The 17963-nt window shown below is 40.7% G+C and overlaps 1 protein-coding gene across 1 annotated transcript in view; it reads left to right on the forward strand.

Moving 5' to 3' along the window:
• Positions 1 to 17963, forward strand: part of ARSB (arylsulfatase B) — a gene marked incomplete at its 5' end in the record, with an annotated part of 131502 nt that overhangs the window by 72890 nt on the left and 40649 nt on the right. The window contains one exon of the mRNA XM_006081550.2: positions 2267 to 2337. Coding sequence (XP_006081612.1) covers positions 2267 to 2337 — 71 coding nt within the window. The remainder of the gene's footprint in view (positions 1 to 2266; positions 2338 to 17963) is intronic.

A 17963-nucleotide genomic window follows, 5' to 3' on the forward strand; every position in this document is an offset into this window, starting at 1 on the left:
ATCATGAGTAGACTGTGTGACTTAGCCTTATTTGACACTGATAATTTTCTAAAGGGACTCTCACATGACAGAGAGTATCACAACAGGCCTTAGAAATTAGTTATAGCTATATCATTATATTTCATAGGAGAACTCTTGCTAGCAAGAAGAATGGATAAGAATATCGATGTCCATTGTATCTACATATTATTCTTGTATCTGCACCTCAGATTGTAGCCTTGTATTTGTGGTTGTATTTTTCCCCTGTCCGCATAGTCAAAATCTGCATTTTTGCAGTGAAAGTTGTTGTTGATCTTAAGCGACCAGCTTATTCAGCACTCAATATATCCCAGGCACTGTGCTAAGTGCTTTACATATGTTGCCTCATTTAATTCATAGCAACCCTGTAAGTTGGTACTTTTTAAAAAAAATATTTTATTGGTTTTTTACAGAGAGGAAGGGAGAGGGATAGAGAGTCAGAAACATCGATGAGAGAGAAACATCGATCAGCTGCCTCCTGCACACTCCCCACTGGGGATGTGCCTGCAACCAAGGCACATGCCCTTGACCGGAATCGAACCCGGGACCCTTCAGGCCGACACTCTATCCACTGAGCCAAACCGGTCAGGGCTAAGTTGGTACTTTTATCCACATTCTGCTAGTGAGGAAAAACAAGGCTCAAGTTTATATAGCTGGTAATTTGTGGAGTTGAGATGCAAACTCTGAAAGGCTATGCTCTTAAAGACAATGCTATCTTGCATGCGAGAAAGCCAGGGCTTCAGAACTAGGCAGAAGTAAAACCATAAATTATTGAAGCAACTGACATTGCTCAGTTTCTAGTGCTTTGGTTGTATGGAAAAGAAACTTTGGAATAATGTGCAAAAGAATAGTGAAATATATTTATAGCATTATGTATAAATACATATAGAAACATAGAGAAGACAGAACCTAATACATGTTGTAATGCAGCAATAATCAATCCCATAAGCATTTTATGAGTTTGATGAAGCCACAACTTATTCTTTAAGATTGTGGTGATCACAGTTGATAGCTGCTAAAAGCTGTTATGAAACATACAGAACACTTTTATTTTAATCCAACCCACTTTGGTACATACCTTTGAGGAAGAAATTGTTATCATATACTAAAACTTTTGTTCTCCAAATGATACTATCAGGAAAGCAAAAAAAAAAAAAACACCCCATAGAATTAGAGAAAATATTAACAAAAATGCATATAATAAGGAACTTTCATCCAGAAGATGAAAAATATTGGTGATGGGAATTGAAGGGTTTTGTTTGTTTGTTTTTAATACATTTAATTTTGTTTTAACATTTCCTTACTTCGCAAATACAACATTGCCAGGCACAACCCAGATTTTCTTGAAATTTCATGGTCCTTAGAATCCCAAACCACTGCTGTGGATAACTAGCTGTGAGTTTGGGGTGTGGATATTGGGCCACCTGAAAACATGGCCTCTTAGTACCTCAGGAGCCTTAACTGGTTATTCAGATATGTACAAATCCCAGGGCATTAACACTTGGCAATCTCCTATTGGATGATCAAGTTCTCCACAGTTGTCTCCCAGTGATTGGAATTGTGTCTAACACCTTCCGTAAGGCTAAGTATATACTAGCAAAATGACCTGGGTGCTTCATGTACACCCACATACATCTGATGTTTATGCTCCCATTTTTTTAAGAATACTCCTTTGAGAGTCATACAACCCATATGTGGCCAATAACTTACTGTGTGCCTTGCTCTTCTGCATCGTGAGGGGTTGGACAAGTGATCGCCAAGGTTTTTTCCAGCACTATTGTAGGTTGTGATTGTATTTGCATGCACCCTGTTTTTATGTTAAAGAAGTATATGTATTTCACATGTACTTGTATTAACTATAAGTTCTAACCGTGTTGCCAGTCTGGACAGGGGAGACAGTTTTTCTTACATAAGCTGATATTCACGAGGCATGTCGCATCTGTACTGCTGACGCTGCCACTTGGGCGGATGCTCTTTCTTCATTTCACTGTGAGGATTCAGGATGTTTAATACAGCTACGTTGTCTATTGCAAAAGGTCACAAGGCTCATTTTTTTAAATATGCTTGACATTGAAGTTCTTATACAAATGTCAGTCATTGTTATAATGTAAACAAATGAGGACTACTTGGCGATACATGCCAATTGGCATATTTGCTATTTTCTACAAGTATAAGGATAGAAAGTATTAAAATCATTTATGCCCATTTGAGAGAGGAAATTAACGTTTTCTAAAAAATTCTTTTCTAGTGAAGGAAGCCCGTCCCCCAGAATTGAGCTGCTACATAACATCGACCCAGGCTTTGTGGACATTTCTCCATGTGAGTACCTTGTTCACTGCTGCTAAACTAAATCTGTGTGGCTCACAAAGATGGTTTTCTTACCTAATGTGTCTCTAGCCTTGCTTTCTCTTTTTCCACTTGAATTTTCTGGAAAGGTAAAACAGTTTTCCATGGCAGCTGTTGTCTATTCTCACCGTGGCTTTGGTACCACCAAGCTGAATTCTGTTCTCTGCGCTGCAGACTTACTAACTGTATGGCCTTTAATTAAGCCTTTTCACTCTCCGTGCCTCAGTTTCCCATGTGTGAAAGGACAACCCATGAATCTCAGAGGCTCCTTGTCACTGCAAATGTCACGTTGTTGTTAACCTGTTCTTACCTGAGAGCTCCAGCCTTCTTCCAGAAAACTCAAGGTCAAATTAGCCATCATGTCATCTGATCAAGCTGGCATCTCGCAGGCATGACTTGCTGAGCAACCGTGGAGGTAACTTAGGTTGCTCTCTCCATTCATTCTTCAGGCCACTTAATGCTCTCGGATGCCAACAGGCTGCAGTAGCCCTGTATAAAACGTGCCAGGGGCCTCGGGGTCTGAGCTGGGAAGCATTACCTATTCCGCTCTTTGCCCAGGTTCCATCAGAATGCCTCACCTGGAGGCTGTCTTTAGAAAATGGGGCTCTTACATTTCCTTCATTCCCTTCGGTGCTCACATCCCCTCCTTTCTAAACATGGTGGTTCCCCTTTTCAGGCTCTCCTTGCTTCTTAGTCCTCTCCAGTCTATGCTAAAAGCCATCACCAGGTCTCCCTGCTCCGAGAATGACCCTCACTCCAGGCACTCCTTGCCATTTTCTTCTTAGACACTTGCCATTTCTAAGCATGCAGATCATCATACTTAGGTGTTGAATATACTTTTCCCTTTGCCTGGAACACTTTCTCGGCCTCTCCACCACTGTTCCTTGCCCCTTAAAACCAGCCCAATGTCCCATCGCTGTGACTGCTTTCCATAAGCCCAGCAGGAGCAGCCATCCCGTCCTCTGTGCGCCCTCCGCAGGCATCGCTGTATAGCATTCATCGGGCTCTCTTGTATGTGCCTTCATTTCCCACTAATCTGAGAGCTCCTGGAAGTCAAGGTCTGTGACTTGTTATCTTTTCATCCTCATAAGTTAACAAAGAGCCAGCACTTAGTAGGCGCTCAGGGATGATTACTTGATGGCTGAGTGGAGAAGAGCTGGGATGGAATAAAGACCAAAGTGTCCACATTAGACTTGGAAAGGAAAAGGCCCTGAGACAGGCAGGAATGGCTACATTGTGAGGAAATCTCTGTGTCTGTTGGAGTAAACTTAGGTGGATGAGGGAGGCAAGGGCAGTTATATGTCCAGCCTGGTAGCTACTGGCCTGATGTGGCTATGGGACACTTGAAATGTGGCTAATTGTGGGTGGAGATGTGCTGTAGGTACAAAATACACATCATATTTTGCAGACTTAGTATGAAAAAGTAAAATATAACATATATGTACTACTTGTTGAAATGGCATGCTTTGGATATGTTGAGTTAAATGTACTATTAATATGAATGTTATCTGTTTCCTTTTCCTTTTTAATGTGGCTACTAGAAACACTTTAATTCCCTACGTATTTCTGTTGGTCTAGAAGGGTTATTCTAGAAGGTGCTAGGAAATGACTTGATCAGCTGCACAAGAGAGCCACACCCATGACGGCTACTGTGAGGCTGTACATCGGTGGTTGGTAACCCTTCCTCTGTCCCCGCACACCTAAGGGTCCAGTCTGTCAGTGGTCCACCAGAGCAGTGGTTCTTAACCAAGGGCCAATCCTATCAGAACTTCTCCCGGGGCCCAGAGGAAGTAGGGGGAAGGCAGGAGTGGTTTGGAAAACTTCTGAGTAATTTAATGTGCTGAGTATGCTGCCCACGTTATAATGTTTGTAAACTGTTCTGACCCACTAAATCCCATCCATAAATGAAAAGCCTTAAGCCCCCTTCACTCACTAAGATATATTTTGTCTTGGCACCAGAAATGGGAGCTTACGGACTCTGTTCCTGTGTTACCTGGCCATCGTAATGCTTGCTGTGACTTTCACTGTCTTCCCTAAAGTGTCCCCAGCTCCTGTGTAAAAGTTAATAAAGGCATGGGAATCAGAACAGAGAATCGTCTTAGATTTGCCACCCATAGATTGTAAGGTCTTGAGCAGGTCCCTCCACTTTGATTGGAGTCAGCTTCCCACGTATTAAATATGGACTCACTAAGACCCTTTATTGCTGCTCCACCTTCCCCCTCCTTGAAGCCCATTCCAGGCCTTCCCTGCCAGCCTGGACTCTTGCTCTGACTTCTGTGCGCAGTGAGGGACACTGTCGGGCCTTGACATTGACACAGATCACATTCACTATTTGTCCACAGAAACAGGGCAGCTCTCTGTGCCTGCAAGCAGCCGAATGCCCCCTCTTATACACGGGCAGCGCCGTGGGCCTTTGCTCCCAGTTTCATATTCATTTTAATCCACTGTGCAGCCATTGGAGAAAAGAGAGCTACCTTTGGGGACCTGCTTCTTTATAGGATGGTGTTGTACGCCCATTTTCTTTTCTGTGCAATTAATTTGTAGGGAAAAATTAAATCTGGCTATAGGAAAATATGTATTTACTAGAGGCCTGATGCACAAAATTCGTGCAAGAGTAGGCCTTCCTTCCCCCTGCTGCCGGCACCGGCTTCCCTCTGGCCGCTGGCAGGTACCTGGGACCGGGTTTCCCTCGCAGCCCCGGCTTCGTCCAGAAGGATGTCTGGTCTAATTAGCATATTACGCTTTTATTATTATAGATAGGACAGCAAATTCTGAAAATCATGTTTATAGAATCTATTTTTTTAATATGTTGTAGAGACTTTTGTGGAATAAAATTAGAAAGCACCCTATCTAGGGTATAAATTAAGGATTAACAGTTGAGTCAGTGTTATCACAGCAACATCTCTCTGCTTTCTAATGCTAGCACGTCCCAGATTAGGTGTACTTACTGATAGCAGAGAGGGGAGGGCTCCACCTACACCTTCCCAAAGCCACTTCATCAGTTTCCTCATCTGTGAAGACTGAACTAAATGATGTCTACAGCCCCTTCCAGCTTCAACATTCGATGGGGTCTCTATATAAATAGGACCTTGAATGAGCAAAGCTGTCCTCAGTTTCTCTCCTTTTTCATCCTGACAGAAAGGGTGCACTCGGTAACAAGCAGGAATGCAGCCTAAGGCATGGTTGTAATGGGTGAACACAGTGAAACTGTTAGAAACACTGAAAGTGCTAGAATAATTTGAAATATCATTATTTTGTTATTACTATATCGTGCCCTTCTTTCTGATCCCTATTCTAAAACATCACTCAGCAATCAACTTTTCCATCTGCTCTCTCTTTTTTAGTGGGTCTTGTTGGGAATGGTGGACCAGTGCCTCCTTCTACCATGAATCACAGAACTAGACACTGGACGTTTCACAGGGAAGCCCGTCTTCTAAGTAGTACCTGATCCCCTCCCAGGCTCACCTCTTGTGTTTAGTAGATACACCTCCTCCCTCTTATTCTAAGAGTATCGGGCACCCCCAGAGGCTCTTCTTACAGGTTTTTTCACAGCCAAATACCCTTGGTAGCTCTACTTGGTTCTAAAGAGCTCTGGCTCCAAATTCCATGCTCCTTCCCTGCCACCCCACCCCCACCCCCACTCTAGCCAGTGTGCCTCAGACCAGGAGGAAAAATTAGTTCAAAGGCATGAGATCAACCTGCAGGCCCCAGGCTTGATCTGGGCTGTTCTGAGGTAATGACCCTACTTCACCTGCAGCCACAGCCCCCCTGGCAGTCAGGTGTGGCATTCTGTGCATCCTTAGCATCCTCACGTGCCTCTGCTGGTGTAACACACATATACCTGACGCACATGCACACAGGAAGCACTCAGACTCTGCCGATAGAGCTCCACTAGAGACGAAGGGCACGGACAGATGTTAGCATTTTCCACACCACCAACAGCCAAGTCTTCAAAGTGATCCTGTCCAACTTCGTTACTATTGCATTTAAAGGGCCTCCTCTCTTTAAAGTTTATAATGAGATGTTATTTCTGCTCATGATTACAGGGGGAAGGAACACTCCCCGCCCTCTCCTCTCTCACACGCTATTTTCTGAGATCCAAGGTTGTCCCAGTTCGAATGCTTGGGAGCTGCTCCCTGTTTCCTCTTCAGAGAAGCATTCAAATCTGTTTCCTGACATTGGGTTGCCATCCCCAAGGTCACGGATCAGTGATGCTGTCTGCCCATGACGTGCGTGGAACTGTTGTAGGCACTAGAGATCAGTAAGCCCTTACGTTTTGGTAGAAACTGGTCTGGAAGAGGGCATGACACAGCGTCCCACTTCCCGCTTGACGGCTGTTTGTGGTTACCAACTGCCCGGAGCTACGTGCAGCCTCCTTAGCCTGCCTCCCCTCAGCACAGTTGCAATGCCCTCCTTTAGACACTGTCATCTTCCTTTGCTTCTCTAATTCTTGTTTAGGGCCCCGTTCATATTTCTACTTCTCCATGAAGTTCTTGATACCTCCAAACTTGAGTACCTTGAGTTTCTCTGGAGCATCCTAGGACATGGAACTCTCGCTACCTCATATTGCAATAATTTATATTCATGTGTCTCCCCTACCCGGAGCCATAAGCTCCAAGGAGGGCAAGATTTCAACTGTATACCTCTCTCGATGCCTTATATTTGAGAGATTTTATATATACTGAACGAATGCATGCTAATAAATCAGTCCTTTAAGAAGGTTATCATTCACTGAATGAGTTAGAATAAATCTGGCAAGAGTAGTAACATCATATATTATTTTCAAAGCACTTTTCTTTCTTTCTGAGAAGTAGCAACACAGAGGCAACTTTCTACCTTTCAGCCTGACATTAGATGTTGAACAGAGTAAAATAAGTTAGGTGGGACACATGAGGCACATCAACTCTCAATGATGAGATTGCTCACCATAAAACACCAAGGGTAGAAGGCACCTTGCATTTAGTTCATCCATCCTCTTTATAATCCAAAGGGAGAAACTGAGGCATCGGACACACACAGCTAATAAATAAGAGAGCTGGAACTCAGGGCTCTCCAGGTCCTGGCCTCACACATAGGTCACATCCTACTGATTTCAGCGGTCTCTTTGCTTTCTGTTCTACACTGGTTTGCCGAAAAGGAGCACCCAGATCTTAGTTACAGCCATGTCACTCGAATAACAGCATGTTGGTAGAGCCTTATACACTTAAATGAGGCTGGGAAAGTGGCTCTAGTAGTTACATGAGCGGTTCCGCCGTATCTAGATGATAGCAACTTCTGTTTGGGTTTTTATTCCAAACCTTTTTAAAAAGTTATTTGTAATTGACATACAGTATTGTATTTGTTCCAGGTGTACCACATAGTGATTCAACATTTACGTACTCTGGGAAATGATCACCACAATAAGTCTGGTGAGCATGTGTCCCCATACCTAGTTACTACGATGTGGTTGACTCTGTTCCCTGCGCTGTATGTTACATCCCCACGACCTAGCAGCTTCCACTGGAGAGGCTGGCTGTGGAAACCTTGCCGATGCCTTAGGTAATTACATGTGAGGTTGGTGATGAAGCAGGGGAACAAGGTGTGGGCACAGGGCAGTGTAACCTGATGCAACGTGCAGCATTCTGGGGTTTCGGGAAGACCTGGGTTTGAATTCCAGCTTTGACCTACTTCCTGTGAGCCTGTGGGTAAGTTCTTTGTTTCATCACCTATAACTTGAGGGCAGGTAGAGCTGTCTCCTGTAAATAAGTCCAAACAACAGTTAACAGCAATTAGAGTCTGACTGTTGGGATGAAGTGTCTGTACTTCTTACTTTCTGTATTTCTGCTGTTTTAATTTTTAGTAATGAGCGCGTGTAGCTTTCATAAGCAGGAATAAAGCCTGTTCATACAGATTTATTTTGAATACCCAGCGCAGAGGGTGCTTCTGAGACTGGAATGTCCGGGAAGCTGCTGGGTTCTCATGAGTGGGAGGTGGGGCCTCCCTGTGCCCACCTGTCCTGGTCGGAGACGGGCGGTGTGACAGCATTTCTCCCCAGCTGCCTACCTGAAACCCCGGCTGCCTATTCTCATTCCTTCTCTTCATTGGTCACAGGGGCTCATTGTACAGCTTGTCACAGAGTGAGCAGAATTTTGTGTCTTCTCCAGCTGCCGATATTTGTCCTTGGCCGTGCGTCACGTTTTCCGTGGTGTGGGTCGGTGCATGCCCTCCATCACAGAGCCTGAACACAGATAATCTGCTCCTTTTTAATTTTCAAAGGCTTTTAGTACTCCCCACTTGGGGCGTACTAAAGTGTATTTGGAAATGTGGCTTTTTCTGTGCCGAAGGCAGTCCCACAAGCCTCGTAGCCCATCCACCCCACTTCACACAGTGCATCTCAAGTAACATACATCAAACCTTCACTGTTAACACTTGGTGCTGGCGTACTGGCTTTCATCCTGAGAAAATAAATACACCACACCAAACCCACAGCACTTTAAAAACTCTAATTAATCCTCACCACAGACCTAGGCTATACAGAAATGCCAAATCCCACTACCCAATTTTATGTTTGGAGAAATTAGGGCAAGCAACTTTTTTAAGGCTTCCCAGGGCCAGAGAGCAGAAGCTGACCTGAAGGGTTCCGGCTGGCCCTGCCGCTGGGAGAAGGGCAGTTGGCCAGGGCCAGCTGCCTCGCTGGATTTTCTCCTGCAAACACCATGTGGTTACTTGCCCAGAACCCCATTTACACATCAGTTTTCATTCCCCCTCCCCCCCACCAGGGTTACAATGATGCCAAGTTCTCCCGTTTCCAACTGTCCACTTATTTATTTGCTTACTTTTATTTAATTCTGGTAGAGCCTAGAAATGTTAGCCATGGCTTCCAAGAGTAGCCTGGCAACTCTAGCTGGTTAAAAGGTCTGTGCTGATCTTGACACTCAACACAAAAGTAGACGACCCTCCAAACAGTTCCTTTCAGACCCAGCAGCTGTGCCCACTCAGGTGTGTTCGAGATTTGGGGATATCCAGGCTCCGTCTTTTTTTTCTTTCTTTCTTTCTTTTTTATCCTTCTATTCCCACCTTGCTGAGATAGGCTCCGTCTTTTCTCTCCCAGTAAACTAGACATCTTCCTACCTCACTTCCCTAACTTACAATCTGTAAGGCTTAGTGTATACACCTTTCTTGAAATAGTCAACCATAAAATTCTGGAAAAACATGAAACCTCACTAAATTTTATGGGACATGTCCAATGAAATTAAAATGTAGTCATTTCACTTTCTAAATATTTATTAATATAGTCAAAATTTTTTAGAGGCTATAGGGCACTTATGTATAAGGCTGAAATGAAACTTTTAAAAACACTTGTGAGAGAAAGCTGAGTATGTAATACTTTCAACAAAATTTTAATTTTAAAAAAAGAAAAGAAAGCTGAGTATATGGTCTACGTTAGGTCACTCATAGGGCAAGATGTTAGTAACAGGCATTTATAGACTGAAGTCTATTACCTCTGGCAGCAAATGTAGGGATTGAATACATGTACCTTGTTTTTTAAGAGTCTTTTGAATCAGAGGAAAAAATATACACAGTTATAAAATACACAGTTAAAATAACAGTTATAAAATAGCAAGAAATGATAATGAAATAAATGGAATAAACAGGGTGGGGCAAAAGTAGATTTATAGTTGTTCATATGGAAAATAATACAAGAATCCTATATAATAAAATCCTAATATGCAAATCAACTCAATGGCAGAATGATTGGCAGAATGACTGGATGCTATGATGCGCATTGACCATCAGGGGCAGAAGCTCGACACAGGAGCTGTCCCCTGGTGGTCAGTGTGCTCCCACAGGCGGAGCACCGCTCAGCCAGAAGCGAGCTCACGGCTGGCGAGCACAGTAGTGATGGCAAGAGCCTCTCTTGCCTCTACTGCAGGTGGGTGGTAAGTAGTGAGGGGTCCCGGACTGCGAGAGCCCTGGACTGCAAGAGAGATGTCTGACTGCTGGCTTAGGCCCTATCCCCCTGGGCCTAAACCAGCAGGCAGACATCCCCCAAGGGGTCCTGGACTGCGAGAGGGCACAGGCTAAGCTGAGGGACCTCCCCCCCAACCCAGTGCACGAATTTTGTGCACTGGGCCCCTAGTTAATAAATAAAAATTTAAGAATAAGCTTTGTTTTGCGTACTCACAACTAGAAACCTACTTTTGCCCCACCTGTGTAAGCACTAAGGAGCAATAAATAATGAGAGGCATTAGGCTAGACTTCTTCAAAAAGTATAGTTTTAAATTTGTCTATCATTTCAACAACTTTAGTTTTATCTTTTCTTGATTTTAATATGAATGAAAGAAAACAATAGTTAACACTTTATTAATTTTTATCAATGCTGGTACAAATTACTATATACTTAATGCCTTAAGGCAAAACGAATTTATCATAAACGAATTTATCATAGAATTCTGTAGGGGTCTCATGGGACAAAACCTCAGAGTGTCAGCAGGGCAGCATTCCTTTCTGGAGGCTCTAGGAGAGAATCCATCTCCTCACCTTTTCCAGCCTCGAGAAGCTGCGCACCTTGCTTGGCCCATAGCCTCCTTCCTCCATTCAACGCCGGCAGTGGAGGGTTGAGTCCCTCTCACAGGACATCCCTCCAACCTTGCTCCCATCATCACATCTCCTCCTCTGACCTCTTCCACATTTTAAGGACTCTTGTGATGATATCAGGCCCACCTGGCTAATCCAGGGTAATCTCCACACGTCAAGGCCAGCTGGTTAGCAGCCTTAATTCCTCCTTGCATGTAATTTACGGCTTCTGGGGTTAGGACACGGCCATCTTGGGGGCCTTTATTTTGTCTACCACAGACACACCTACTCTGTTTCACTAGACTTTATGAAAAATACAAAGAGTAGCTTATAATCTTGTAGAGAAGTACAAAAACATACAAAAAGTTAAAAGAAAAATCAAGTAACAGTTCAAAACAACAGTGGTAGAGACATTACAAGTTAGAGGTGGTGAATTGCCAGATGATTTCCACGGCGCCTCGTAGAGAATTGCACGAGAGCGCAGGAGGGATACTCACACAGGCTAGTTTATGAAGAGAAGGGAGCCTTGCTCTGAACCTGGAAGCAGGAGTTCCTGAGATGGAAAAGCCATCTTGGGCATAGGAGAGTGTGAGTAAAAGGGTGTGTGTACGCCTGTTCCAGGGGCAAAGGGAAGGTGGGAAAGATGAATGAGGTTGTGTGCCAGACCAAGGAGATTAGGTTTGATCTTGTCTGCAATGGGAAGCTCCCTGTTTGTTTTTTATACAGACAAGTAATACATGGGAGGGGTTTTGTGTAATAGTTTTGAAAAATACAAAAAAGCTCAGAGACAAAAGTAGAAATCATTCTAATCCCACTCTCCTGCCTGCCCCCAAAGTAAGCATTATTTATAGTTTAGTGTACTTTTTCTATTCTCTTTCTCTCTCCCCCTCCACTCGCTCACTGATCCACACATTTATTTACACAGATTCTTATAGAATTTAATCATATATTATTTTATTGCCTAATTTTTAGCATAATTAAGTATAGAAACTTTTCATCTTTAAAAATTTTGTGTAATAACTTTATTAATGGCTGCATGTCATGGTATTTCTGACATGTGTCTACCATTCTAACATGTGGAAATACTTTACTTAGCCATTACCTGCTTTTGCATTTGTTAGGATATTTCCAGTTTTTCATTAATATAAATAAAGCCCCAGTGACCATCTATTAATTTTGAGAGGATAATGCCTAAAACAAAATTCCTGTGTTAAGAGGCATAAACATTTTGAAGATCTTTTGATATATGTGGCCCAGTTGCTTCCCTGAAATATTGTATGAGTTGACAGATCTACCATCACTGCATAGGAGTGCTTATTTCTTGGAATCTTGGCTAGAGGGAATATTAGCATTTTTTAAACATGTGCCAATTTTATAAATAAAATAATGTATTTTAATTTTAATTGCTTTGATTACTGCTGAGGTTAGGCTGTTGGGGTCCAGCCCCAACAGGTCCAGGGGTTCCCAAAGGTGTGGACGGAGTCGGCGAAGAAGGAAGGACATGGAGACAGCGTTCAGTTGATCAGCATAGCCAGGTTCTCCAGCCAGGTTCTGTCTTTATTCTCCTGTTACATCTGTATTTATACCATTTGATTTTAATCCTACCCATTCTATTCCAAAGGTTAGGGCATTTGTTATCTCCATTCCAAGGTCACTACTCTATTGTTCTGTTAAGCTACAAGGAAGTAACTGAAGGAGATTATCCTAAGTAAAGATTATGTAGTTTAAGCGTGATTGTTCATAGTTAAAGTGATTAACTACCGGCCTGGCACTTAGTTAAGGGGTTTTATTCCCTTCCTTAGTCCTGTTAATCCCTAACTCCAGGGGAAAATCCCCACCTGGGGAAACAACCTTTCTTGGAGAGGTGACCTTGGTTAAAACACATAGCGCTAAGAAGGGGAGCAAACATATTAAGAACAGTATGCCATATACGCCAGGTCCCTTGAAACATATGCTGTGCAGATGTTTCTTCCCTGCAGCGACTGTGTCAAGCAGCAAGGATGGACCAGCTTCCGGCATTAGGCTTATTTTTCATGTTTATTGAATATTTGGGGGCCATAATTACTAATTTCCCATGCTAAGAAAAAAGGTTTTTTCTTATCAATTTATAAGAACTTTTTATATCTATACTAGTTGTATTCAATTTTTGTAGCAAATTTTTTAAATTTTATTTTATGGCATCTTCTAAATTTAAAGATTTAAAACTTTCATTTCATAGAATTCTTCCATTGTGTTCAAAAATTTCCCAGCAGCGTGGCTCATTGGTTGAGCATCGACCTATGAACCAGGAGGTCATAGTTCGATTCCCGGTCAGGGCATATGCCAGGGTTGCGGGCTCAATCACCAGTGTGGGGCATGCAGGAGACAGCCAAGCAATGATTGTCTCTCATCATTGATGTTTATATCTCTCCCTCTCCCTTCCTCTCTGAAATCAATAAAAATATATTTTAAAAATAAATAAATAAAATAAGACTTTAAAAAATTATTCATTCTGAGTTCAATTATTCACTTATATCTTCTTCTAGTCCTATCTGACTCTTTTTTTTAAAAAAAAGTTTCAGGTATAATAGAAGTAATGCAAAATAGGTTTACAGTTTTAAAATAGTAAAATCAATATTGTAATGCCTACCATCTTGAAAAAGGTTTAGATTTTGATTGAAATTACATTGAGAGATAAGTTTGGAGTGTGTTGTCATTTTTTACAATATTAAGTCTTTCCATGCTGTATATCTCTACTTTAATGTAATCTTCTCTAATGACTTCCTGTAAAATATTACAATTTTCAAGATTTTTTAAATTTGTTTTTAGGTACCTTATGTTTTTGTTGCTACTATACATGGTTCTTTTTTCTTTTTGAATTATGTTAGTTGTTAGTGTATAGGAATACAATTGACTTTTGCATATTCCGTTGAGATTTGATCTTATATTGAATAAATGACATTGTTAAGTCTTATTATCAAGTCTAATACCTTGCTGGTTTTGTATATTATCTGTGAATAATGGTAATTTGTTTGTTTGTTTGTTTCCAGGCCTATACCTTTTCCTTGTCTGATTGTACTGTTGTTTTTCAGTATTGCATAAAAGTGGTGATATCAGGCATCCTTGTTTATTCCCAAACTCAGAGGGAAAGCTTTCAACGTTTACCATTAAGTATAATGTCTGTTATAGATTTTTTATATTCTTTCTCAGAGTGAGTAAACGCCCTTCTATTCCTAATCTGTCAAATTTTAAAAATTATAAATAGGTGCTTCATATTTTTTTCAAAAAATTTCTGTCTGTAATAATATTGTCATATAGTTTTCTCCTTTGACTTGTTTATTTTTTATGTTAAATTTGCATTTTTATTTATTTTTTTTAAATATATTTTATTGATTTTTTACAGAGAGGAAGGGAGAGAGATAGAGAGTTAGAAACATTGATGAGAGAGAAACATCGATCAGCTGCCTCCTGCACACCTCCTACCGGGGATGTGTCCGCAACCCAGGTACATGCCCTTGACCGGAATCGAACCTGGGACCTTTCAGTCCGCAGACCGACGCTCTATCCACTGAGCCAAACCGGTTCTGGCAAATTTGCATTTTTGAGATACACTCAATTTATACATTACTAGATCTAACTTGCTAAGATTAGCATTTTTATATTCATACTTATAAGTATATACTAAAATTATGATTTCTTGTGCTATCTTTGTAAGGTTTTGGTCAGGCTCATGCTGTTTTCAGTGAATAACTTGATAGTGTTCCTTCTCTCTTTTGGTGTCTTCTGGAAGAGTTTCTGTGAACTGGGGATATTTGGTGGTGTTTTTTTTCCCATCAGCTTTATTGAGATATTTGACACATAACATTATGTATATTTAAGGTATACCGTGTTATGATAAATATTTATATTGCAAAATGATTACCACAATAAGATTAGTTAACATATCCATTACCTCATATAGTTACCCATTTTGGGGAGAGCAATGGTAAGAACATTTGTAATTACTCTTTAGTAACTTTCAAATGTGCAATACATATTGTTAACTGTATTTACCACACTTTAGGTCGCCAGAAATTTTCATTTTATAATTGGAACTTTATACCTTTGACCACCACTTCCCATTTTTCCTACCCCCCAACTCCTGGAAGTCATCAATACTCTCTGTAACTATTAATTCAGTTTAAAATGTGGTATCAGTTAAAGAACTAAAGGTTTTATTTCATATTTTCAGCATCATGTATGAATTATTTATTATTGTTCACTGCCTTCGTCTTAGTTCACAGAAAGTAAAGCATGACACAAAGACTTGCATATAGTCAGTTACTATAGTCAGTCCCAGGGTGCAGGAATAAGGAACAGATTTAATTTTATATAAATTACTTATAGATTTCAGTGCTTACTCCCTTTTACTATAATTCATTTTATCTTGAGATAGAATTTCTCTTTTAATTTTGTTTTATTGGTTGGTTTGGGTACATTTTTGAATTATCTTGTTTCCATGGAAATGTCATGGGTGATGTGCTTTGGGTGGCCTTGTTTTTAGGTACCTTATGTTTTTGTTAGGTACCTTAAATACCCTGTATTTAAGAATATTGTATGTCTTTCTGTTACTCGCATAATGCAACTTTATTGGGTAAATAATCCCAAAGTTACAATTTTTTCCTTCAAAATTCTGTAAACATTGCTCACAGTCATTGGAATCTATTGTTACAGAAAAGCAATCTCAATACAGTCTGGTATCCTTGCTTTGGAGGTATCCAGTTTTTCTCCTCCTACCTGGATAATTATAGTGTTCTGTCTTTGGTACTGATAGTCAACTATATATCTAGTGTATTTTGGATTTATTTCATCAGTTCTTCCTGGTACACAATAATCACTGCACAATTTAAGCTGTTTTATCCCAGGAAAGCTTAAATCTGATATATCTTTGGATTTTATCTCTGTTAAAAATAATTCGGTCTTTTGGGGAGTAACACCACTTATATGTATGTTGGATGACCTAATATATTGTACATGTTCTTTCACTTCTCATTTTCATTTCTTTGCCCTTTTCTCCTACTTTCTGGGGTGAGTTCCAGAATGAGATTTTACAGATCTCATTCTGATTCTCTTTAATGCTTCCAGTGGCATTTCAGAATGTAGTATGGCAAATCTCTTGCCTTGCTACCTTTCTATAGGCTTGCCAGTTCTTCTTACTAACAAAAAATGATCAATTTTATCTTTTTGCCTCTTCTTTCATAGTTAATATTTCACTTGATTGTGTTAAGTACACAAAGTTCCTGCTGCCAGTTTATTCTTTTTCTTCAGTAAACAGTCTCAGGTATGCTGTGTCTCTACCTCCACAGTTATATGTTCATCTCCTTTTTAAGTTTTGAAATGTGTTCATATTTCTGTATGTTTTCATGTTTCATGCTGGTATTATTTTGTTACTGAGTGTAAATTAGCTGGTTTTTGCTAATGATGGATTATCTTTAGGTTCCATCTCTGCACGCTATTAGAATAATCTCAAATATAAAAGCAGGAGGATCTATTTATATAAGATACATAGAATTAGTTCAGTGATACAAAAGCCTATGGATGAGAAGTGGTCAGTGCAGTGGGCCATCCAAATAAAGGAAAATAATCTCTAGGTAGGTGCTCTCTTTGTATTTGATTGAGATGGACCCATGTTATGGTCTCCTCTCATCAGCCTGGATGCTATTCCAGGCATGCAGGTGACTATAGCCAGTCCCTTTCCTGGTACTACTGTACCCTGTATTAATGTGGACCTGCTGCAAGCAATCTTTCTGTCCAGTGTGCTGCAGATACTCTCTGGCTTTCTGGATTAGATGACTCCTAATATTCTTGACCCAGAGCAATGAAAGAGTTTTCCATATGGAGGCTTTCTTTTGGGCCTGTGACCGGCCCTGATTTCCAAATTAGGAATGTTTGTGAAGGTCTGCTAGTATATTTCTTACTTACCTCTTGAGCACCATGCTGTTTTCCTCAGGAAAGGAGCTTCCAGTCAGCTTTAGCCCCTCTTTTTAAGTATGAGAGTTGTTAGGTACCTGTACTAGCTGCCCTCTTTCCTAAATGTTTCCACATAAGCAGTTTTGAACAAGATACAGACAAGATTAAATAAGGTACTTGAGGGAAACCACATGGAGGGAAATAAAGAGAAGAAACTAATGTTGACGCTGTGCTCTAGGCACTGTCCAGGCACCATCCCATCCCGCATTACTGTCTTTAGCGTGCATATCACCATCTGGCATAATTTTATTATAAATATTTAGTTATCATCTTACACTCTCATCTATAATAATAAAAGTGTAATATGCAAATCAACCAAATGGCCATCCAGATGTCCTTCCTGATGACCTTCCGGATGATCTTCTAGACAAAGCCGGGGCTGCAGCTGTGGGATTGAGGCAGCCACCACGGCTGCAAGGGAGGGATTGAGGCAGCCGCCATGGCTGCGAAGGCCTACTCTTTCATGAATTTTGTGCATCGGGCCTCTAGTTAAAATATAAGATCCATAGGGCAGACATGTTAGTTTCCTGTATTCATTACTGTACCCAAGTGTCTAGGACAGTGGCACAACTAAAAGCAGTTGCAGAATAAATGTTCTTCTTTACTTAAATAAAAATGTTAAAAAAGAAAGACTTTAACAGATATTTTAAAAAGAAATTGGATGTCAGAGGCACTTGATTTGTGATAGCTAATATTTCTTTATAAAATAAGACAAAAAACTTAGATTTCACTTAATTGATGGCAAGTTTAAGAGATTTAAGTTTACTTGAGTCTGACACTAGTGTAATTTATGACACAAACAGGAAGTCGCGATATTTGACTACTTATAAAAATTCATTTCAGAGCCTTTTTATATCATTTTGTAAAAGCTCCTTCCAGCAAATAATTTGGTGCATATCTGACTTTCAGCTCCTTTCTCTAAAGAGAAAATAAGAATAAAAGAGAAAGGAGAGAGAAACTCAGCTCAGGTATACCCTCTCTTATGATCTGATCCTGAGATATAAGAACGTTAATATATATATATATATATATATATATATATATATATATATATA

This window comes from Myotis lucifugus, unplaced genomic scaffold, assembly GCF_000147115.1.
Source record: "Myotis lucifugus unplaced genomic scaffold, Myoluc2.0 scaffold_0, whole genome shotgun sequence".
Taxonomy (NCBI): Eukaryota; Metazoa; Chordata; class Mammalia; order Chiroptera; family Vespertilionidae; genus Myotis; species Myotis lucifugus.